Source organism: Alligator sinensis, unplaced genomic scaffold (assembly GCF_000455745.1).
Source record: "Alligator sinensis unplaced genomic scaffold, ASM45574v1 scaffold116_1, whole genome shotgun sequence".
In the NCBI taxonomy this organism is placed as follows: Eukaryota; Metazoa; Chordata; order Crocodylia; family Alligatoridae; genus Alligator; species Alligator sinensis.
In genome coordinates this window covers 2,915,972-2,938,837 of record NW_005841908.1, presented here as the reverse complement: position 1 = coordinate 2,938,837, position 22,866 = coordinate 2,915,972, and the positions used below count along the sequence as shown (strand labels likewise).

Here is a 22,866-nt window from a genome sequence, read left to right as displayed (position 1 = left end):
TTCCCGGCTCTATTTTTTTTCCCAGCAATGCTCCCAAATTCAGTTTGTTTTTAAAATGTGGGAGAGAACCTGCAGCTTTGATAGGTCGAGACACAAATAATAGCTTTAAAAGGAGCCAATTTCTCGCCTTAATCTCCTTCAGAATTGGCCTTTGTGTGGTCACATGTACTGCCTGCCCTGCAACCTTGTGCTTTTGCTCCCAATCCTTTTGTTCTTCCTGCCAGCTCTTGTTTTTGGAAGCTGTGCTGTCTGGTAGCGGAGTCCCTTTAGTTTAAGGCTTTTCCTGGTGGTTTCCATGTCGGGTGTTAAACTTGTAGCATATTTGTAGGTTGGCCAAGAGCAGGTGTGTGACAGATGGTGCTACCACTAATGTTCCTGGCAGGCCATCCTGGCATCCTGCAAGTCCAGCCTACAGAGCCATTAGGGGTGAGCAAAATGCAGCCTGCAGGCCAGACGCAGCCTGCCAGGCCGTTCTATCCGGCCTGTGGGGCCCCTAAAAATTTGGAAAATTAATATTTATCTGCCCCTGGCTGCCTGTCATGTGGCCCTCGATGGCTTGCCAAAACTCAGTAAGTGGCCCTCCACCTGAAATAATTGCCTGCCTCTGCATTAGAGGCTCCCATCACTGAAACATCATGAGGACAGTGAGAAGGAAGAGATGTCTTGAGCTCATATTAATACTTATGGCTGGTTTAGTACCAGCACAGTTGTAGGATGTGGGGTGTGCCATAAGACAGACAGAAGGACCCTGGCTGCCCCAAAGGGTTTGCTGTCTAGATTACAACCACTTCAGAGATGTGCTGTGCTGTGCTGTGCTGAGGAATGTAGGGACTCCAGGCTCTGCTGCATCTTTTGTACTTTAAGCTCCCCTGCACCATTTTGATTAGAGGCTGCTTTGGGGGCTAAAATGCCCCCATGCATGACTTGGGCAACTCAGAGGCTTGAGCTACACCAGTGATTGTCAACCAGGGTGCCATGGGATGCCACCCAGTGACAGCACTGTTAGGTGTGCAAACATGATTCACAAGATAAACCCAATGAATTTGAGTAAGAATCCATAGTGTTAAAAGCATTCTGACTGGTTGTGGTCTTCCTGAGTTCTTTGCGACAGAAGAATTGCTGTATTATTTTTCTGTGGTCAAAAAATGAGTGAAAACTAAAAGCTGGCAGTTTCCGATGGGTGTCTTGAATCTAAGGAGGTGTGCCTTGAGCCTAACAAAAGGTATCTTGAGTCTAAAAACGGCTGAGATCTACTGACGTACCCTATGACAGGCTCTCCTAGGCACCCTATGGGAAGTACCATTGCTCAGAATCTCTCCTCCCACAGCTTTCAGCTCCTTGCTCCTTGTTGGACTCGGTCTCTGTGCTGATCTTGTGAAGGACCCTGTGTAGGTCTTACATAGCACCTGTACTAAGTGAATTGTTCCCTGTCTGATGCTTTTGTAGCCCCTGTTCACTATTGCAGTGACACAGAGGACTCAATCTTAACCTTAGCACTTGAGGATTTTCTGTCTTATAAGCCCAGCTTTGGTAGGATGTACAGAAGGCTGAGGTGTACAGAAGGAGCAATGCTTTGGTGACTGAGACAGGTGGGTGAGATTCATGCTGTGAATAGCAGTGTGATAAAATGCATATAGACATCATCGGGAGGAGATGAGTTGCCACACCTAAGAGTTCATCCCTGGATATACAGTCTGCAAGGAGATAAGATAGTCTTGCTTGGTGATCTGTGAGGGTGCTCAGGAGCTGTTTTAGAACCTTATAATAATTGGGAGATTTGCCATTGAGTGTTCGGAGCAACACTCCTTTCCAGAGAGACAAGCTGGGAGCATTTACACATGCTTTTTACTGTACAGTAGACTATTGTGCAGTAAAGCGTCACTGTTTACATATGTGCACCAAATGAACTGGTGTAGACTAATTTACAACACTGTCAGATAGTCCTGTCAGACATGGGTACTATCTGACAGGGGAGTAAATTATTGCGCTTAAATGCACACATAGACGGTGATGTCAGGGTTAGTTTACTCTGGTTCAAATTGCACTAGAATTTATTCAGTTGCATTAATTGCAGGTGTGGATGCACCCTCTCAGTTTCTGAGGACTCCATTGATAACATCAAACAGAGAAAGAAAAATAGATAACTTCTGCTTTGGCCCAAAACTGCTTACAAAGCTAAAACAGCTTCCAGTTGTATAATATTGTGGGTAGTCTGGATTGTGGCTATCTGCCAAATACTGATCTTTCAGCAACTGTTATCTGTTTTACACATAAACTGGTGTATGTTTCTTGTGCCAATTAAATCTGACATTTAATTGAAACCTACAGTGAATGAACATAAAACACCACTACAATAACACACAAGGCACAGAGGGGGCATTTTTTCCCTGGGTATGAGTAATATGGTGACGTTGTTGTAACTGAGATCAGAATCTGGCCAAGTCTGAGAGCCATTGGGAGATGATCAGGGTTACTAGCTCTTGTGATTTTTTTTTTTCTCAAGTCTTGTTACAAAGCTGTTTTAGTTGATGCCTCTGCTCCTAAAAGACAAGTGATTTGATGAGAATATTTGCTTTCATTTAAAAAGAATACCATTAGTTTCCTGCCTGCATGTTTGATGAGAAAAACAGAAAACCTGAGTGCACCCAAAAGGTTTAAAAACCGTAAGGCTGGGTGGGGGGAGGCAGGGCATTTTAAATATAAAAAAACTTACTTTTTAATCTCACTATTTTAAAGTTAGTTAAGTGAATGTCAGTGTCTGATTCATGACTTTTTCACTGTTTGGGGCTGGCTGTGCTGGATGATACCATTTGTTTTCTTACCTTCTGTTTTTCTAAATGAAGTATACAGCTTATATTCAGAAAGACTATCCAAGCCCTCATCCTGCTTGTTTAATACAAAATTCCTATTGATTAATTCATACAAAATTTTGTGTAGGAAAGGCAGGCAGGGAGATACCGTTAACTTGACATTGAAGCAGAAGACTATAGTCATTTCAGAGATTTAAAATTCAATTCAATAACAGCATTAACACTACTTCGAGAATACTCTATGAGCTAAGTTGACAAATTTTTTTTGGCTCATATGCATCCAATTGAGTAATCTTTCCTACTTGCTCTCTAAATATAGATAACTGCTGTACATAGTCATGCATAATATGAATGATAAAATGATGAATTCATTAACATTTCACAGAAACTCTGTTTTCCTCTCCTCTGGGCACAAAAAAGATGGCTTCACCCTGTAAAGCTATTGGGACAGATTTTGTTCTCATTTAGTCTAATGTGGCCCTACTAGGAGTAGGGGAGTTGACTTAAACTGAAATGTTGTAGGTGAAAGTGAAAAGAAGCCTTAATTCACTAAAAATGAAAATCACTGAAAGTAACTACATGCTTTTTCCTCTGACTCCAGATCCAAGCCGACAGAATAAATGCCTCCCACTGAAGTGTGCCTGAGATTGGCATTTAGGAACAGTAGACTGCTCAAGGGCAGCCCCAAGCCCTGAGTGACCCTTCCCAGCACTTCTCTCTGGCTCTCCTGAGACAGAGCCTGAATGCAGAACTGGGGCATGTGGTCACAACCTCTCTGAGGTGTCTGCTCTGACCCATCACTGGTCTTTTTGTCAGGGTGGACTTTAGTTTGGGGTGGAAGCCTCATTGACAAAATGCCATTTATTTAAAATATGTCTGGTGTACATTATTGAATAATTAACTACTCTCCTCTTATTCTGCATTATCAGGATATGAAACTTCAAAGCAGGCAGAGGCTCCTAATGGATATCCCCAACAACTCCAGGGAAGGGTGGTAGCTCAGATGTACCCTGTACTTGGTGTTTCTTCTTGGGTAGTTCTAGGCAACTTTTCACACGCAGTGTCTGGGGTTTCGAAGTAGCCGGCAGATGCCCCAACTCTTCCACTGTCAGTACAGGGAGCCTAGATTCTGAACCCTGCTTCTTTAAATTACCTCCTTGGAGCCAGGCACCTATTTTCAGGCATTTAAGGTACTGATCTAGTTGAAGTTACTGGGGCTACTTGCCTGCTTAAAGTCATCCCTGACTGCTTTCTCAGACGCGGGCTCACCATCACCTAGATGAGGGCACTGTCATCTGTTATTTCTTTGCTGACCATGTTCTGCAGAGAGAAAAGGCATGGTTTTCTAGCAGCTTACAGGAGTAGAAATAAAGAGGAACTTTTCCTACATCATTGTTATACCAGCATAAAGCCAGCATGGGTGGAAGACGTGATCTAGGATCCTTGCTCTAAAGAGCCCACTCTCTAGAATAAAAATATAAGAAAGGTATCATTCAAACATGGGAAGGGAGGTGGGAAGTGTAAAAGGCAGAGTGATTGGAGCAAAGTTTGGCTCATGTTTTGGCATTTCTGTGACTTTTTATAGATTATTATAATAAAAATGAAATAATTGGGGGAAAAAAGATTTGTTTTTAGTAAATGGAGAGGCTGTAGAGGAAGAACCTAGCAGGACTTAGTGGCAGGGGCAATATTTCAGACAGAGAGAGGAGTCAAGGGAACACAGGGTACAAGGGCTGCTGAAGGATAATGGAGTTGCCAACAGCACCCAGGAAGGATGCAAAGATGATATGGCAGAAAAAGATGTCAAAAAGGGTGCCAGAGATGCATGTTTGGTTAAGGTGGGATAATTTAAGAGTGGAGAAAGAAATCTGTGAGTCAAGAACATGGTGGTAGGTGAAGCTCTGTGTAGTCAGATGAGATCATAGCAAAGCAGGGCTGGAAGGGACTTCCAGAGGTCGCCTAGTCCAACCCCCTGCCTGGGGCAGGATCATCCCTGTCCAAACCTTTCTGTACAAATCCATTGTCTAAACTCTTAGCAAACCACACAGTCAACCCGGACACAACACAAGACATAACACCCTAACCTGCCACAGGTAAAGCAGGGGGACCATGGTGGCCGATGTCCGTCTGCTGCAAAATGTGCTCAGGAGATCCCAGGAAGAGGGCCATGACCTGTGCTGCAGAGGAGGGTAAAACCCCCACAGTCCATATCAATCTGACCATGAGGTAAAATTCATTCCTGGCAATCAGTCTGACCCTGAGTGGAGGGGAAAAATCCTCTAGCCAGGCATCTGCAGGTTTTAAGTCCCAGCAGGAGCACTAACCCACCCTAAGCCAAATCCCCAGCCTTGGCGTAGGCCAACACTCAGTGCCTCTGAGAGGCTTAAAAACCCTGGCAGACGTGGCAGTGGTGGGGGGTGGAATTCCCTCTCAGCCCTGGGGCAACCAGCAAGGCCCAGAAGCACGGGAAATACCCTTAGTACAACATAGGCGTGCTTATGCCTAGAACATCCCTGACCGATGGCTGCCCAACTTCTTGAACACCTCCAGTGATGGACAGTCCACAACTTTCCTAGGCAATCTATTCCACTGCCTCACTGTTACAACACTGAAGGAGGTTTTCCTGATATCCAGTCTAAACCTACTTTGCTGCAACTCCAGGCCATTGATCTGCATTCTTCTCTCTGCAGCAAGAGAGAAAAGATATTTTCCCTCCTTTTTATGATAGCCCTTCAGGTATTTGAAGACTGTTGTCATGTCCCCTCTTAAGTGTCTTTTCTACAAGCTGAAAATGCCTAGCTCAGAGGTCGGCAGCCCCTGGCATGCATGCCAGAGCATGGCATTCAAGGCCGTTTTGCTCGGCATGCCACAGTCAGCCTGGGCAATTGTCGCCAGCCATGGACCTGGGCTGCTCACAGCAGGTGGTCAAGAGCAAGTAGCCTGGGCTCCATGGCTGGCAGCAGCTGCCCAGAGCCCAGGCCAGATGTGGCAGGCAACTCCAAGCCTGCAAACAGCTGCACTAGGGTCCAAAGTCCCAACCCAGCTCATTGTCACATGTCTACCTTGAGGAGTACCGCAGGGAAGGTTCTAGGGGTGTGCCACTGCTGGGGGCTGTGCGTCCGTAAAGGCTGGCTTCCCTGTGGGGGTTAGAGGGGCTGCAACTTGAGATTGTCGCTCCTTGTTCTGTCATCTGCCACCACTAAAACAGTGTAGCCTCATCCTCTTTCAACCTTCCTTTCAGGAAGTTGAAGGCTGTAATATCCCCTCAGCCTCTTTTTCTGTAGACTAAATAAACCCAGTTCCCTCAGCCTTTCCTCACAAATCATGTCCCCTAGCCCCCTCACCATTTTTGCTGCCCTCCGATGGACTCTCTCCAAGTTGTCTGCATCCTTTCTGTAGTGGGGGGGCCCAAAACTGAACACAAATGTGGCCTCACCAATGCTGAATAGAGGGGAATAATCACTTCCCTCGATCCGCTGGCAACACTCCTACCAAGTGAAGAAGTATAGCAGACAAAGTCCAATGCAGAGAAGAGAAGGATGGAGGGAAAGCCATACAGATATATCCAGAAGAGGTCATTGATGATATTGATTATGTGGTTTTTTTTTAAGTGGAAATGCAGGATTCAATGGAGTTGTCTCAGTAAGCTAATTTAATGCAACAGGCAGGCCCCCCATATCACCAATATAGACATAATGTAACAGCTATGCTAGAATATTGGGTGGGATTGGTGGGTGATGCTTTAAGCAAGATAATAAAAGAATTATCTGATTTTTGTAGTGTAAGCCAGTGGTTTTCAACCTTTTTTTCATTTGTGGACCCCTAAAAAAAATTCAAATGGAGGTGCGGATGCCCTTGAATTGTAAGTGTGAGTATTTGCATGCTTTTGTTTGATCATAGTCATCTTTCACAGACCCCTTAGACATAGTTTGTGGACCCTCAGGGGTCTGTGGACAGGTTGAAAACCACTGGTCTAAAGTCTAGAGAGAGAGCCTGCCAAGGCTGGAGATGAATACTTTGTACCTTTATGGGCTAGAGTCTCCCAGCTTCCCGATGCTACAGAACAATGTGCAGGTTCATAGGTTGACAGACCTTCCCAGTCACTGGTTCCTTAGTCTCATATCGCACCAGGGCTCAAAATAACAAATCCTGATCCTCAACTTGTGTAGCTTTCAGTAGCTGTTTTTCTAGTTCCTGATTTTGAACCTTCTGGGCTCCTTAAAGCAAGAATTATTAGATTTATAAAGTTCAAAGTAAGAATGGATAAGATCATCTAAAATGTTTCTTTACATATTGCAGGCCAGTTAAATTGTATCCTGTGTTTGGTATAAAGGACAGCTGTGCTTTCTTTTCTTGCATAGCTAGGTATCATACATTTCTTTCCTAGGGCTAAAGCAGCAGAAAATAAGGATTGTATATTGAATTCTGGTTTAATATCGGCCTTCTCTGTACTCAAGGGAGTAATTCTTTATTGCATTGAAAATTGTCTTTTGAAGTTCTTAGGTAGGTTTCTGATACAGGATAAATTTTGCACAGTAAAGGACCAATCATATGACGGGCTGAGCATTTCTTGAGAGAGGCTGCATATTCCACACTCAAGGAAATCAAGGGGTATTGAATATGCAGATTCCCCTTTCCCCCAAACATTCAGACATGTCACGAGTGGGTCTTAGCACCTGAAATAAGTGGATCAAACAAGAGGTGTGGCCTGGCAAGGCATGCTACTTCTGCTCACTTAGTCACACTCACAAAATGTATCAACGTCAAGCCACAGCATCAAAACTGTCTATTCAAAAAGTTTATTGATACTGACATCCCATTTTTCTTTCTTGTAGGCCCCCCTTGTGTATGTTACAAACCCAGTAGTCCTGTCCAGATACTGGAAGACACTGGGTTTCTTTACCAGGACCATCCACTCTTCTCCAGTAGGCGTGATATTTCCCCGTTAACAGCAGAAGCAATTGGTAGTGTCAAAGCTGGTAAGCAAGCAAGATCACTCATGTACCTGCCTGTGAAATTAGCCCTCATTCCTATTTGGTGTCATTGATACCTTGATAAGAAATTGGGTAGCTTAGATTTCATAAACATTAGGTCTGGAAGGGACCTTGGAAGATCATCAAGTCCAGCCCCCTGCCCCAGGGGCAGGAAGTCAGCTGGGGTCATAGGATCCCAGCTAGAAAAACTTCCAGGTTTCTCCTGAAGGCGTTCAAAGTAGGTGTTTAAACCACCTCCAGCGGCAGGCCATTCCAGACCTTGGGAGCTTGGACAGTAAAAAAAGTTCTTCCTTATGTCCAGCCTGAAACGGTCTTGCAGGAGTTTATAACCGTTCGACCTTGTAATCCCTTGGGGTGCTCTGGTGAACAAACATTCCCCTAGCTCCTGGTGAATACCCCTTATAAACTTATAGGTGGCCATCAGGTTGCCCCTGAGCCTGCGCTTTTCCAGGCTGAAAAGTCCCATAGCTCTCAGCCTCTCGCCATAAGGTCTGTTTTCCTGACCTCTGATCATGCGTGTGGCTCTCCTCTGGACTCTCTCAAGCTTCTCCACATCCTTTTTGAATTGTGGAGCCCAAAACTGGATGCAGTACTCCAGCTGTGTCCTCACCAAGGCCAAGTACAATGGGAGAATGACGTTCTGGGATTTGCTTCAGAAGCATCTATGGATGCAAGCCAGTGTTTTGCTCACTTTACTAGCTGCAGCATCACATTGCAGGCTCATGTTCTTCTTGTGGTCAGTCCTGACCTCCAAGTCGCTCTCATCCGTACTGCTAGTCAGCGTAGCGCTGCCAAGCCTATAGACATGCTTCAGGTTTTCCCTCCCAAGGTGGAGAACCTTGCGTTTTTCAGTGTTAAACACCATTAGGTTCTCGTCCACCCATTTACTGAACCTGTCAAGGTCAGCCTGGATTACCGCCCGTCCTCAGGTGTGGATGCTTTTAGATTTTCTTCTGAAGGATCTCAAAACCTTGAACATGCTGTGGGTCAAATCTTGATTCCTGTGGAAATCCAAGGGCATTTTTGCTGCTGGCTTTGGGGTTTGATCTACAGCTCATGGTATATTCTTCTTCATCTACTGTCATGGAGGAAGTAACATTTCTTAGTTGCACTATGTTGCAGGGGTTTAGGTTGTAGCCATGTTGGTCTAAGGACATAGGCAGACAAGGTTCCTTGGGTGAATTTGATATCTTTTATTAGACCAACCCAAATAGTTGGAGAAAAGTTATTAAGCAAATTTTTGGGTTCAAAAACCCTTCGTCAGGCTAAGGAAGTTTCAGCAGTTGGTGTGTGCTCTTCCTGGATGGTCTAATAAAAGATATCAAATTCACCCAAGGAACCTTGTCTGCCTTAGTTGCACTATAGCATTCAATTGTTTCATAGATTGTAAGGCCAGAAAGGACCTCACAAGATCATTGGGTCTAGTCCCCTGCACCAAGCAGGAAAGATAACTGGGGGTCAGGTGACCCCAGCAAGCTGACTCTCTAGTCTCCTATTGAAGATTTCCAGGGTACCAGGGTAGGCGATTGCACCACCTCTGGTGGGAGCTTATTCCACAGTCTGGACACCCTGAGTGTGAAGAAGTTTTTCTTAATGTTAAGCCTGAATCTATCTTCCAGAAGTTTGTGGCCATTACTTTTGGTTTTCCCCTCGTGTGCCCTGGTGAACAGTTGCTCACTGAGCCCTTGATGTACTGCCCTGATGTAGCGGTAAGCTGCTACCAGGTACCCTCTCAGCCTTCTTTTCCTCAGGCTGAAGAGTCCCAGATCCCTCAGCTTTTCCTCACATGGCTTGCCTTTTGAGACTGATCATATGGGTGGCTCTTCTTTGGACTCTCTCAAGCTTGTCCACACCCTTGTTAAAGTGTGGTGCCCAGAACTGGATGCAGTACTCCAGCTGCAGCCTCACCAGTGCTGAGTAGAGTGGAAGAATCACCTCCTTGGCTTTGCTGGAGATGCATCGATTGATGCATGCCTGAGTATTATTTGCCCTACCGGCTACAGCATCACACTGCCGGTTCATATTCATACTATGGTCTATTATTACCCCCAGGTCCCTTTCATTTGTGGTGCTAGTCAGTTTGGTGCTGCCAAGCCTGTAGGTGTGTTGGGGGTTGCTCGTCCCCAGGTGGAGCACTTTACATTTCTCAATGTGCGGGCTGGGAGCGGTCTGAGGCTTTCGGGGGCGTGCAGCGGGCTGTGGCCAGCAGCCCTGGCACGTGGGCCGGGGAGTTTGGCACGGTGGACTAGAATTAGGCACGGACGCATAGAGGTTGATTAAAGATTATTTTACTTACACCGTAGATGGTCGCGGTGTAGGCAGGAAAAACTTCGCTTCAGTTGCAGTTACAAATGAAAAGAAAACTCGCACAAACAAGACCCGTAGAAAACTCGAGCCTCTTAAACCCGGAAAGAGCTCTGGATACACACACACACGAAGTTTTCTAGGCTCCGTGGACCGAGCGCGCAGGGAAGGGTACGTCGAGGGATCAGGCGGCGATGAGGAGAGGCCAGAGGTTGATCAGGCCCCTATATCCTTCTTAAGGCACACGCGGGGCTCGTTAAGCTCCACAGCGCTTAGAGTTCTTCATGAGATGGATGTGAAGTTCTCCTCCTCCAACTTGGGCGGAAACCGCTCAAGCCTCTTATACGGCTAGCAAGCCAATCGCTAGCCGCCACATGGGAATAATTTAGAAACAGCCAATAGTGGGAAACAAATTTGCATGCGAATGGCGGGAACTCCTTTGCACCGGGGTTTTCTCTATGCAACTCAGAATTGCACCGTGCAAAGAAAGCTCCTTGTCGCGGGAAATAATTCTGCAGTGCCGAAGCGCACACGCAGTCATACCCTTTGGGTCATGACACTCAACATTGAACTTCATCAGGTTCTGATCCACCCACCTTGCTAGCCTGTCTAGGTCCGCCTGTAACTGTAGCCTATATTCAAACGCGACCACACTTCCCCATAACTTGGTGTTGTCTGTGAACTTGGCCAGTGAGCTAGCTCTTCAACTCCACATCCAAATCGTTAAATAAAGATGATGAAAAGTACTGGACCGAGCACTGACCCTTGCAGGACACCGCTGCCCACTTCTTGCCAGGATGACACAGATCTGTTCGCTACGACTCTCTGGGTCTTATCCTGCAGCCAGTTTCTCACCCACCTGACTGTCTCGGAATTAAGCCCACAATCTTCCAATTTTCTCGTGAGGACATCATGGGATACTAGATCAAAGGCCTTTTGGAAATCTAGGTGTACAATATCAACCTGCTCTCTTGTGCCTGGGTGGCGAGCTACCTGGTCATAGAAGGAGATGAGGTTGGTAAGGCAAGACCTGCCCCTGATGAAGCCATGCTGGCTGTCATTCAGAATCTTGCCTTCTGCAGGCTTATTGCAGATAGGCTCCTTGATGAACTTTTCTAGGATTTTCCCTCAGATGGAAGTTAGGCTGATTGGCCTATAGTTACCCAGGTCCTCCCTCCTGCCCTTCTTGTGGATGGGCACAACATTGGCCTTTTTCCAGTCCTCAGGGACTTCTCCAGAGCACCACGAGTTGTGGAAGAGATTCACCAGGGGTTCCACAATGACTTTGGCCAGCTCCTTCAGCACTCTCAAATGAAGATCATCCGGTCCTGCTGACTTGTGTACATCTAATTGTATTAATTGGTCATGCACCAATTCTACAGCCCAATAGTAGGAAGGTGATTATTCCTACCATGCTCATCCTCTACTCTACCTGGCGTAGTTTTCCCCTTGGTCTGGTGAAAGACCGAGGCGAAGTAGTCATTCAGGAGTTCAGCTTTCTCCTGGGTGCCAGTAACCAGCTCTTCTGAGTTGTTGAGCAATGGCCCCACACTCCCATTTGTTTTCCTCCTGTTCCCTATGTACCTAAAGAAGGACTTCTTGTTGTCCTTGATTCCCTTTGCTAATCTAAATTTGGTCTGTGTTTTAACCTTTCTGCCTTGTTCTGCCCTGGATAGTTATACCAAGGCACATAGCTTTTTTATGGCACAGGACTGCAAAAACTGAGAAAAATAATCATGGAACCAGGCCTTAGGGGATAGATTGTCAGAAAATAGGCAGCTAAATCATGTCACCAGAATATTTGTGCTGGGGCACAAATAGGTCAGTGACTAAGCGGGTGTTGAAGTGAAACCTCCACTTATGTTTGGTGCACTTGCTTTCTTCATCCTGACCTGTCATTCTCCACCTATCGCATGGTGCTTATTGTCATAGCCTGAATAGTGAGCTTTATGGGGCAGAAATGATACTGTTGCAGTGTAGTGTGTCTGCAAAATACCCAGTCTGCCAGGGTCTCTCAGTACTGGTGCAATAAAATAAAATAACAGCAGCAGTTCTGAGTTCAGAGTAGTAGCTGGAGGGGCAGGCTGGGGAAGAGTATAAACAGTCCCCATTTGTGTCTGTTCATGGGGGTGTCCGTCTGTGACTTTTGCAGGTTCAGCTTTCCAGCCTATCCAAAAAATGTACGCCATATTATTTTGAAGATTTGAATGGAATTCAGCCCTTGCAAAAGTGTTCGTCTTTCAGTGATTTCAGAGGTGCATGCTCTGCACTCAGGCAAAATATTTAAACTAGTGAATAACTTTAGGCAGGCAAGTAGCTTTCCTAGTAACTTTAACTGGATTAGTCCTTTAAATTTCTGAAAATAAGTGCATAGTCCCATGGAAGTAATTCAGAGAAGCAGAGTTAGGAATCTATTCTCCCTGTACTGACAGTGGGAGAGTCAGGGCCCCTGAAGGGCTACTCAGAGAGCCCAGACACTGAGTGTGGGGAGTTGCCTAGAGCTACCCAAGAGGAAACACCAAGCACAGGGTGTGTCTGAGGTACCACCCCTCCCTGGAGTTGTTGAAGATACCCAGTAGGAGCCTCTGTTTGGTTGGATCCAGAGTGCAACCAGTTGGCCACAATTGGTGGAGGTACCCCCCTTTCATACAGTAACCTGATGGTTGATATCTTAATGGTTAGAGCACTTGCACAGGAAGAGGGTGGTTTGGGATGTTTCTGCACCTCTGTGGTCCCATGCTCCAGTCCATATGTTCCTGAGCATGTCCTGCTCAGCTGCACCCACTTACGTACTTAAAACCTGGAAATACATTAGTGAAGTTGCTGCAGGGACTGCTCCCAAGAGCTTGATCCTCAAAGTGCTTGAGAGTGGCCTCTGTGTATGAGTCCAGAACCGTCTCACTGGCTTTCTTCTGGATTTGGTGTGTGTACAGAGGGTGGTAGATGGTATGTTGTGCTGTGCTCAGGATCAGCCTGTCCAGGGCAGATTGCTCCAGGATGTAGACATGACCATGGATTCTGCGTGAGGGGGTGTGTGTGTGTGTGTGTGTGTGTGTGTGTGTGTGTGTAAAGAGAAACTCTCCATCCCTTTAGTTGGACCCAGGCAACTGTGCACCCACAAATAAAGCAAGCCAAAGGGAATCTGCATTTGTAGCCTGGTTTACTGGATTTTTAATTTTTTTTTTTTTTTTTTTTTTACTCCAATGACTATCTTTCTAACGTAAAATCCATACAGAGCCTTGGGAACAGGGACTGGAACCCAGAACTTACCCGTGCTAAGCTACAAAGGGAGGGGCCACTACTATTTAGTGACAAACCCCCTCTTGCTTGGCCTCATGACTCTTGACTGTGCAGCAGTCCCACCTTCAACATGAGGGTGGAGAGTGCCACCCCACCTGGCCTTCATTTTAGCCCATTAGGGCAATGGGGGCAGCCTCTTTGTGGCAGGCATGCCACAAATTAGCCCAGCACCCTCCGTGAGTGCCACTCTTATCCCCTTCCACTGCCTGATCTGTTGCTCTGTTTTCTGCTCCATACCCTGTGCTCCTGTCCAATGTCCTGCTCTGCCTTTTGTTTCCTGTCCTGGCTGCTGCTGTGCTGTCTGCCCCCTCCCAGATCTGCCATGTGCCACACACAGAAGCTACTTGTGGCACTCATGCTGCAGGTTAACTACCTCTGGGGTAGGGTACTCTTCTGGGAAGAAGGTTATGCGAGTTTGAATCTCCTCAGTCTGCGAAAGGTCTGGACCCCAGGTGTCCTGTGTCTTTAGCCACTAGCCTATTCTACAAATGATTGGCTATGAGTGCAGTATGCCCTGATGTCTTTGAATGAATGACTGTGGCTGCTGGGCTTTGTGCTGAACTCAGTGATGTGATTGGGCATTTGACATGCTTTTGAAGCATGCCTGATAGATCAGGTCTCTTTTGGGATTTAGGTGTCAGTCTGTCTCGTATCTGCATTGTAGTGGAGAGTGGTCAAGAGGTAGGCACCTAACTGCTCAGACTGGATTGCGTTTTAGCATACTTGAAAGCCCCAGGTTAGACAATGAGGAAACTTTGCTTTCTGCGTTTTGTGGCTGGGACTTTCAGGATTGGTTTTTCTCTAGATTTTTTTTTAGGTCCTTAATTTACCAATTTGCATTTTGCCCTGAATTTTTTTTAATGCAACTTAAACATCTCCTGACAGGGATTAGGTCCTGCATTCTTTGTCTTGTTAATGAGGACAGGACTGATTCTCAGTCAGGGTGTCGGGACACCCAGGGGTGCCACAAGATCCTTTGAAGAGTGCCACAAGGTGCAAGGAGATGCGCAGTCAAGTGCAGGCTCCAGCTTAGTCCCTGCCTAGCTGTTCCCCTGCCCCCACTACCCAGGCCCTCTGCAAGGATTTAAGCACTATAATAAGTTAGTTTTTTAAATGGGGTGTCATTTAATTTACAGAAATTATGAAGGGGTGCCTTGGGTCTATTGTATAGTGCCTCGAGCCTATTGAAGGTGCCTTGAGTCTAAAAAGGTTGAGGACCATTGGCATCGGCAGTTAATGTCTTCTGGAGGAAAGCGGGACAGCATACAGTGCTCTGTCTCTAGAGTAGCAGCATGCAGTCTTTTTTCCTTTGCACACCCTACAATCATCTTGAAGTCTTTGCCACAAAAATGTTAATGGAAATGGCCTTTTCTCTTAGCTAAGAGCTGAGGGTGTTTCTTTTCCATCTGGCAACCAAACTGTATATAAGCGAACACACAATGTGCGGGATAACAGATGAAGGCTTAGGGAAATTCCAAACCTCCAGAGAAAGTTTGTTTTTAAACTACTTTCAAATGGAGAAAAAAAATAAAGTGCTTCTAAATAACTCCTCTGAGAACTGTGAGCAGCAGGGTTGAGAAGTAACATTTTCAAGAATGACCTAAAAAACCTGTCCCTGAAAAGGCAGGAGGACAAGAAAAGATCATTAAAGAATTTGAGAGAATTCTCTCTGGTGCTGAGGACTTGATTATAGTTTAGTTTCCACCAGTCACTCAGAAATGACTTTACTGAACGCAGTGGAGTTATTCCTGTTATATGGAGTGGCAAGTAAGAGTAGGTACAATCCCCTTTACATGTGGTTATTGCTCTGAAGCAGTAGAGACTCCAGCTCCATATATCACTTTGGGCAGTTCATTGGGTTCAGATTGTTACTGGTGGCAAATGGGTGAATGGGTTCAGCTGTTGAAAAATTGGATTAGAATTAACTTCAAATACAAGGTAACTTTTTTTTTTTTTTTTTGCACTGAATCACAACCTGTGCAAATTCCCTGAACTCAGTGTGCTGCCCAGGGTACAAGTTCATGCAGTATTTGACCTCAGGTATATAGTATTTGGAGATGTGTCACTTTTCTTTAGTTTGGAAGGATGGCACTATCCTTTTTATTGTCCATATGAGCTATGTGACTAGTTATCTGTTCCATTCATGGTGTTTCTAAGGAGCCTATCAAGCAGGAACTATGTAGCTGACCTGACTTGTAGTAAATCTGCCACTGTATCATCATAGAATCATACAGTTGGAAGGGACCTCAAGGGTCATCTAATCCAATCCTTGGCCCCTTGTTAGTACCCACCTTGCAAAATTATGGAGCTCAGTTATTTAGAGACAAAATTAGTAGAAATGAGGCAAACCACTGGATTGAGAGACAAAGCCAAAGGCTGATTCTGCTTTCAATTACATCTTTACAATCTTACTATTTGCATTAGCACTACAGAGTTTTCTCAAGGTATTGACTGTATTTCTGTGTCCAGGCTTGGGAGTAGGGTGTTGAATGTGAAAGGATTAAAGTTTCTCAGCAGTTGCATGGTTTAAAGACTGGTGTGATGGCAAAATACAAATCCTCACTTTCCTCTGTTTCCATTTAGTTGAGGACCCTGTATGCACGTTGCATCCCCCAAACTTCCTCAGGATCTCGGAGGTGGAAATGAGAGGTTCAGAGGATGTTGCAGCTGGAACAGTATTACAGCGGTTGATCCAGGAGCAGCTGAGGTATGGCAACCCAAATGAGAACATGAATCTGCTGGCAATTCAGCACCAGGCCACAGGGAGCGTAGGACCATCCAACAGCACAACAAGCACTCTTTCTTCCACGGAAAACCTCACACAAGAAGACCCACAAATGGTCCACCAGTCAGCTCGCCAGGAACCTCAGGGGCAAGAACATCAGGTGGACAATACTGTGATGGAGAAGCAGTCTAGGGCCACTGTTCAGCCTCAGCAGAACAATGAGGAACTACCAACCTATGAAGAGGCTAAGGCTCAGTCCCAGTTTTTTCGGGGCCAGCAGCCAGGTGCTGTTGGGCCCAGTTTTTATGTTGGTGGAGTGTCCAGTCAGAAATCCAGAACAGAAGGGAGACCAACTGTGAACCGGACCAACAGTGGGCAAGCACATAAAGATGAGGCGCTTAAAGAGCTAAAGCAGGGCCATGTCCGCTCTCTAAGTGAGAGGATCATGCAGTTATCATTGGAGAGAAATGGTGCTAAACAACATCCCCCTACCTCAGGGAATAACAAAGGGTTCAAAACTGGTGGACTGCCACCTGCTCAGCTGTCTGGCAAAGGAACGGACCCGAGAGGTCCGCCGCCTGAATATCCCTACAAAGCCAAGCAGGTGGTGTCTCCAGTCAGCAAGACTCAGGAACACGGGCTGTTTTATAATGACCAGCACTCTGGGATGATGCAAGATATTCTCAAACCCTCCTACCCTGCTCCACAGCCAGCGAGAACAGAAGTAGCAGTTGTCAGATACCAGCCTCCCCCGGAGTATGGTGTAACAAGGTAACATTGGATGCTTGGGTTTGATTTCTTTGCTCTTGTAAATACCCTTTGGTTTTGATGTTATTTACACTGTTGAACCTTTTAGACAAACAGCGCTACTACTTTCTTAACCAACAGCCTAGCTGCGAGGGTGAACTGCAGCAGCCTCATAATCTAGAACACCAACTGGGTTAAGATGTGGGCATTTTTCCCATTATACATTCTTGAACAAAGGAATCAGGTCGTGCCAGACCATCCCACAGGGATGTAGTGTTTAAAAATATACTCTGTGTACCATAAATAACTGGTTTCTGAAAAGGAAAAGGAAGTTCAGCTAGAGAAAATGTAGGTGAATCTATATATGGGCCTGTTCCTGTGCTTATGAAGTGAGCAGCAAAACGCTAGTTGTCTTACACAAGTGCTGATCCCATATTAATGTATATCCTACAGGCCAAATGCTCGTTTATACGTGGCCATTTTACACCAGTCTAACAGTATAAAAGCAGTACAGTGGATAGAAATATAGTTTACTTCCATTTCAAAGCCCCTATAGCACTCTGTGCCAGAAACACCCTTAATATGAGCAAGGTGGATGCATTGCTGTACTGTAGACCAGGGTGCTCAAACCCCTGCTTGCAGGCCAGATGTAGCTTTCAGCCCCATGTCATCTGGCCTCTGGGGCTCCTCATGGATCTGGAAGTTTAGCAGTGGGACAACAGCAGCATTACTTCCCACTGCCAAATTTCTGGACCCATGAGGAGCCCCATGTCCTTTATGCTGGATTGGGTGCCTGATCCCAGGTTGCAGGGCCAGGTGGGCGTGGCATTGGGCACCAGGGCCTGATCCCAGCACATGGAGGGCTGAGAGGGGTGGCACCAGGACCCAGAGCCCAATCCTGGTATGGGGAGAGGGGGTGGTATCAGGCACTTGGGACCCAATCCCAGCAGGCAGTGCCAGGTCCCAGGGCCTGATCCTAGCATGCAGGGCTTGATCTGGCCCATGGACTGGCCTCACCTTATTCATCTGGGCTGCAGGGCCAAAAGCTTGAGCATCACAGATATACACCATCTATTGAGATGCAGTGGGCCATATTCTACTTTCAGTTCAATTACATAAATCTATACAGGAAACCCTCGCTATTCATGAACTCCAGATTCGTGGATTCAAATATCCGGGAGGTGGGCACAGAACAAGTGCCAGAGATATGGAGGGAGGTGGCAGCAGTGGTGACATCTTCTCCCCTGGCGGCAGCCATGCCAGTGCTGGGGGGGGGGGGGGGTCCCCAGGTGCTGCAGGGGAGCCCCAGGGATGGGGAGGGCGGTGGTTGCGGCGGTGCTTGGAACAGCTGTGGCAGCACTGGGGAGGGATCAGTCCCCAGGCACTGCGGGGGTGCCCCGCAAACAATTGTGGGAAGCAGGGGGCGGCTGTGGGGTCTGACGGGGAGCCCTGTCAGTATTCACAGATTTTGCCATTTGTAGGGATCTCAAGAACGTATCCCCCGTGAATGATGAGGGTTGCCTGTATTAATTTAAAGTCACTTCTGTACCAATCCAGAGAGCAGTGCCTGATCAAGTGGTCTAATAATTTTGGAGCTTTAAAGAACTTAAATTGAATATTATATGTAGCAGTTCATCAGCGCCTTAACCCTTAATAAATTCATTTTAGGCGTCAAGCTAAAATTATCTGAATATGTTTATGCAGTTGAATTCTCCTAGAAGAAAGCATCAGTTTCCTATTATTTAATCTAATACCAGCCCATACAGGGACTATACAGATGTTCCCATTTTAATAGAAGTTATTGGAAACAGCAGGGCTATGGGGCACTCTTGACACTGTAGGTAGCTAGGGATGCTATAAATTTTCAATAGATTTGTTTCAGTTGCCTGTGTTGCAGACAGTGTTACTCTTGTAGAATCCTGTTTTTCAGTTTTCTGTGGACTGAATCCTGAGAACTGTAAGAGACCTGATGAGTTTCACTGCTCCCAGTGGGATTCACATGCTTGAAGGTAGAAGTTGGCCTTGGGATTTGACCATTCCACCAGTCTTCTCCGCCGAGATGTCATTTAATCTCATCGCTTCTAGTTGTTCTTCCTTGACTTCCTTGACAAATTTTTCTTTATCCTCCTGGGGTTTGGAGGATTTTTTTAAATCCACATTTTTTAATGTTTCATGCATATATCAATATTTTCTATTTTCCAGAATATAATTAGCTCTCAATTGACCCCTAACCCTCCTGAGGGCTCACCACATGGTGCCTCTTCTTGTATCAGCAGTGTCACCAGGTGAAGCTGCAATATCATCCTGGATTGTCAGGCCCAGCTCTACATTTCTATATGTCTGTTTGAAAAGTGTTAACTCAGAACATAAATGTTTGATTTTTATGTCTGAAGTGCTGTAGGTAACTGTGCGCAGATAAACAAGCACAGACAAAAGTGATTGCAAGTATTGCAGTGGTTGTGACATCTGGATGGGATAGAACCCAGTCCTACAAGACAGAGGCTTCAAGTGTCCTTCAGATGGGGGACCTCACTGCTTTACATACAAGCATATGCCTGCATTGACTGCCTCTGGACTTCCCTGTAGGCGTAGTGAGGCCTGGCAATATAACTTGAATTTCACCAGCTAAACATGTGTTTGGAATACCAGCATTAACTAGCCAGAGCTTGTGTAATTTTCAGTGGGAAATGCTGTTTTTAAGAGCCAAGTGAAAATACTTTATGCTAAGAAACAGCTCTGTGAGAATGGGAAACGCAAGATAATAAGGTCAAGTTTAGGTTATAGTCTCAGGAAGCATGACAGGATTCCAGTTATAATTCCTGATGTTAACAAACTGCAGACACCAAACAGATTAATCTCCCCATAAAAGGATGATGGCTCAGTTTTTTTATTGCTCTTGAAAAATGCTGATTGCAAAACTAACGAGCCTGTTCTGCTGAGTCTGTTTAAATGCCCTTTGGGCAAAACCTCATGTACTATGCAGCACATCATACTCCAGCATCTGTGGCAGAGCTGTGTTGAATTCTGTAGCAAACGGGGAATTATACAGTTTGCATGCTCCTTGCTGCTCACTGGTGAACAGGTGCTCTTATGAGTAGTCACATTAATTTCAAGAGGCTACACGTGAGGGGGAATTACTTCCCTGTCTAAGGGGCTCATGACCTAACACCATGAAAATGGGACTGCTTATACCGTGAGGTAATGCTCAGCTGCAGGGAGGTACCAGTCCTAAATCCGCAACACAGATTGACAGTTTGGACAGTTCATATGATTTCTCTGCCCTATAGCAGAACACCCCTCCCCCCCCAGTCAGAGCAGGTATGCAGAAGCAGATTGTGTTTTGGAGGTGGGGACTGACTAGCAAAGCAGAGAGCCCACTAACCTGGGCTGACCTTTTTGAAAACTTGGCAGATTCATTTAGTTTATTGTATGGGGACTGGAATATTTCCTCATTTACACTTGTCACTACTGAGGACTTTATCAAGCTTTTCCAGAGGTTTGTTTAGCCAGTTCCATGGCTGGCACCCATAGGTTGTGACCATGCTTTAGAAACCATCCAGCGGCGTGGAACTGCTCCTTTCCAAATGCAGGTGGCTGCTCTTCATTGCAGAACTGGTCATGAGTATGAAGCCAAGGCATTGTTCCCTCTGCACCCCAGTTTTATTTCTTCTTTCTTTTGAAGATTGGCTGCAATATAAAGAAGGGGAATATCTTAGGTCCTTAGGTCATGGGCCCTTTTAAGGAATTCTCAGCCACTTCGGGTACTGTCCCAATGACATCCGGGCTTCGCTGGGGTTTATTCTGTGCGTGGCTGTTTGTGCTCTGTGACTTGGCACTTTGTATTACATTTTAAGCAGTTGTTGTTGCAGTCGCAGGCACCCATGAACAGGCTGAACTATTTTATTTTTTCAGCTGGAGTGGTTAGAGCTGCATTTGCTTTTACGCTTAGGCTTTGTGTGTCCTTCCTTGTGGTATATTTCCCTGCTTTACCTGTGGCAGGTTATGGATCTATGCTTTATAGTTGTGTGGCAGGGTTGCCAGTGTAGTTTTAATAATAGGTTAGCCAAGGTTTTGCTCCAAATTCTGCCTCAGGCAGGAGGTTGGGCTAGATGACCTCCAGTGGTCCCTTCCAGCCCCACTTTCCTATGATTCCTCTCTGACATGCTGTTTTCTTGCAATCTGTCTGGCCATCAGGGAGACATTTGAAATGGCAATCCAGCCCTTGCATGAATGCTATACACCTAGTGAACACCATTCTTATTTCGGGCTCTTTTTCTTCTGTGTCTTCTGCTGCAGTCTTCATTAACACAGCAATCACCTCAGTTCAGAGACATGCATAATCAGCCTCTGTCAGTAAATGTCTGGGCATCTTGGACCACACTTCAAATAATCCCTCAGGCAATCAATCGCACAGATCTGCTCCAAATTGACAGGGCTGGTTTAGGCTTTGCAGCAGTGCCCCATTCAGGCTTCTGGGCTTCTCAGGCTGACGATTTCCCTATGTGGATCTGGAAACAGTCTGTTATGACAAAAGATTTTAGTACTGAAAGCCTTTGCAGCCTAGCTGTAATCTTTCATAGTTCATTACCTTTGGCTTCTCTCTTGCAGTGTATGCAGCACAGAGTCTACATCCCAGAAATCATAGAAGGGAAGAATAGCCTTTTGTGGTATGCAGTATGCTTAGCATCAAGCAATTGCTCTTGTCTTTCAGGACACGATTCTCTGTCATATTCATTATGAGGAGCCATATCGAGCTCCTATACACATGCACAGAGCCTACTTCGACACACTGGAAATCCAGCGTGTTGGAGCAGACTCAGTTAATAGAGTCTGCTGGAGTATGGAAATAGATGCACTCCAGCATCCTTCCACGTCATGTGTATCAGTGTCACTGAGCGTCTCTGCACTGAAAAAATGGTGGTAGGTTACTTTGAAAAAAAACATATTCAATGAGCTTTAGTTCAGAGCGCCCCACTGCCATTTGCTCAGCATGGGGATGCATGGTGACGCTGATATACATGACGCAAAGGCACTTTTAATTATCACAGCTTACTAATTAAAGCGCCTGGTGCCACATCCTGCAGCATGTGTAAAAATGCCCATTGTGTCTAAGCCCAGAATTACTTTGATTACAGTAAAGCTTTAGAGAATTGCCCTCTATTTCAAATTGTTCATTGTTGTTAACATGGATTAATTTTCTGGGGAACCTATCCTTAACTGCTGATTTGTGGCATTTTTATGCTTTTTGGGGGAAAAGCTACAGCCAAGGCCAGTTTTGATGGATCAGCAGCTTTTTGCTGATGTGGAAAGGTGCTTGCAAACTATAGTGGAGCAGATCTTCATGAGTTGGATGGACCTCTTCATGGGCCAGGTCCAACCCACAGGCTGTAGGTTACCAACCCCTAGACTAGATTAATAATAGATGAGAATAATTTAGATTAGAATATTTTAAAACATTTTACAGCTTCCCCTAAGAAATTCAGATAAGCTACATCACAGGTGGCCAACCTGTGACGTGCCAGAAGTGGCACAGGAAGTCTGTGTCACAGGCAGTCTGTGGGGAAGGACAGGCAGCAAAGTGTCAGGCAGGGCAGGGAGCGCAAAGCAAAGCAGCAGATTGGGCAGGGAGCACCGGATAGGGAACAGAAAGTGGAGTAGTAAATTGACTTGGGGGCACAGGGCAGGAAGCAGAAAGCAGAGCAGCAGGTTGAGCAGGGGAAGGGGTTCAGAGTGGCACTCAGGTGCATGGCTTAATTTGTGGCATACCTTCCAGAAAGGTCGGTTCCTACCGTGTTACATCATTGAGTAGCTTCCAATGGTGAACTGTTTTAGAGCTGTCCTCTAGATCTCTTAAGCAGTTTTCTACTAGCCATGGAGGTGCTAGAGGAGTGGAGAAGATAACTGCTGTTTTCGAGCTCATCTGGAGGACCAGTGTTTTGCTATTAATCAGGAGGTCCTGGAAGTGGGAAGAAAGAGAGAGAGACTA

At 45.8% G+C, this 22,866-nt stretch overlaps 1 protein-coding gene across 6 annotated transcripts in view; it reads left to right on the top strand.

Annotated features, from left to right (window-relative positions):
• Window positions 1-22,866, top strand: part of AMOTL1 (angiomotin like 1) — a 148,362-nt gene that overhangs the window by 51,651 nt on the left and 73,845 nt on the right. For 4 of the 6 annotated variants that reach the window (XM_006018622.3, XM_014517419.2, XM_014517417.2 and 1 more), the window contains exon 2: window positions 15,992-16,904. In XM_006018622.3, coding sequence (XP_006018684.1) covers window positions 16,051-16,904 — 854 coding nt within the window. In that variant the 5' untranslated portion in view covers window positions 15,992-16,050. Of the gene's footprint in view, window positions 1-7,645; window positions 7,790-15,991; window positions 16,905-22,866 lie in introns of all 6 variants that reach the window. The other 2 variants (XM_006018626.3, XM_025197876.1) reach the window with 1 other exon arrangement.